The 975-nt window shown below is 46.1% G+C and overlaps 1 protein-coding gene across 1 annotated transcript in view; it reads right to left on the bottom strand.

The window, feature by feature from the left end:
* Positions 1-342, bottom strand: part of CKS1B (CDC28 protein kinase regulatory subunit 1B) — a 2,522-nt gene extending 2,180 nt beyond the window's left edge. The window contains 1 exon segment of the mRNA XM_010295879.1: positions 284-342. Coding sequence (XP_010294181.1) covers positions 284-342 — 59 coding nt within the window.
* Positions 343-975: the final 633 nt, after the last annotated feature.

The raw sequence follows: 975 nt of genomic DNA, 5'->3' as shown, positions 1-975 counted from the left end.
CCCGAGCAGACTTTATTGCGAGTGCCCGCGATGAAGAGGCAAGACACTGCTTCTCCCCGGGAGCTTTAAGCTACCCTGGCTCCACAGAGGTGAACTAATAACATTGCTCTCTAGAGCTGCACTCACCACCGACACCGGTGGGTCTTGCTTTCCTGAAGTCACCTCACAGTGAAAGAGAAAGAGGCACCCGCCCAAATTATGTCTTCTCCTTCCCTCAAAGGGGCGACAGAGGCCCCTTTCTAGGACCTTCAGCCGGCCCGGCCCTCCCCTCCCAGTCTCGCACTGATACTCGTACTGCTCGTCAAAATACTTGTCGGAATAGTAGATCTGCTTATTAGCCATAACAAGCAGAGACAGCAATAGCACTTGCTCTTCTCACAAACTAACCACACAATTCGGCTCCCATTTCAATTTTAATCTAAGAGTTCAATGCTTATTGGTGGACTAGGCCAGCCAATGGCATGCTGTGTGGCCACGCCAGTGGAGATGGTTGAGTAATTTGAATGCTTGTCTTTCCACCAATCTCCGGGAGCTATTGTTGTCCCGAAAAGTGGGATCTTTACCCAGTACACACAGGGTTGAAGTATTCCTTTTTGTGGCAGGTTTGTGCAAAGCTGGAAGCTAGGTGGTATCCCACAAAGCTAGTTTAGCTCGGTACAAAAACTACAGCATATTTATATTGTTACATGATTAGCAAAACAGTAAAAAACCTGCCCAAGTTTACATTCATTGATTAGTGATTGCTATATCACTTGCTATTACACATATTTAAATTAGCGTGCATGCTCCTAGAAAGAGTGGGGGGCTAATTTGCATAGTTCCTCAATTGAGTCGGTGGTTGTGATCTCCCCCTGCCACCTTTGCCTTTACCCTAGTTATTGTGAAATTTCACTGACTTCATGCTGGTAGCATTCTCCTATTCTTGTTATCTTCCTTATGGCAAGATGTTTCTTTTATCAGTCCTTGAAGTCCCTT

Source organism: Phaethon lepturus, unplaced genomic scaffold, assembly GCF_000687285.1.
Source record: "Phaethon lepturus isolate BGI_N335 unplaced genomic scaffold, ASM68728v1 scaffold21030, whole genome shotgun sequence".
NCBI classification, from domain to species: domain Eukaryota; kingdom Metazoa; phylum Chordata; class Aves; order Phaethontiformes; family Phaethontidae; genus Phaethon; species Phaethon lepturus.
This window is presented reverse-complemented; position numbering and strand designations above follow the sequence as displayed.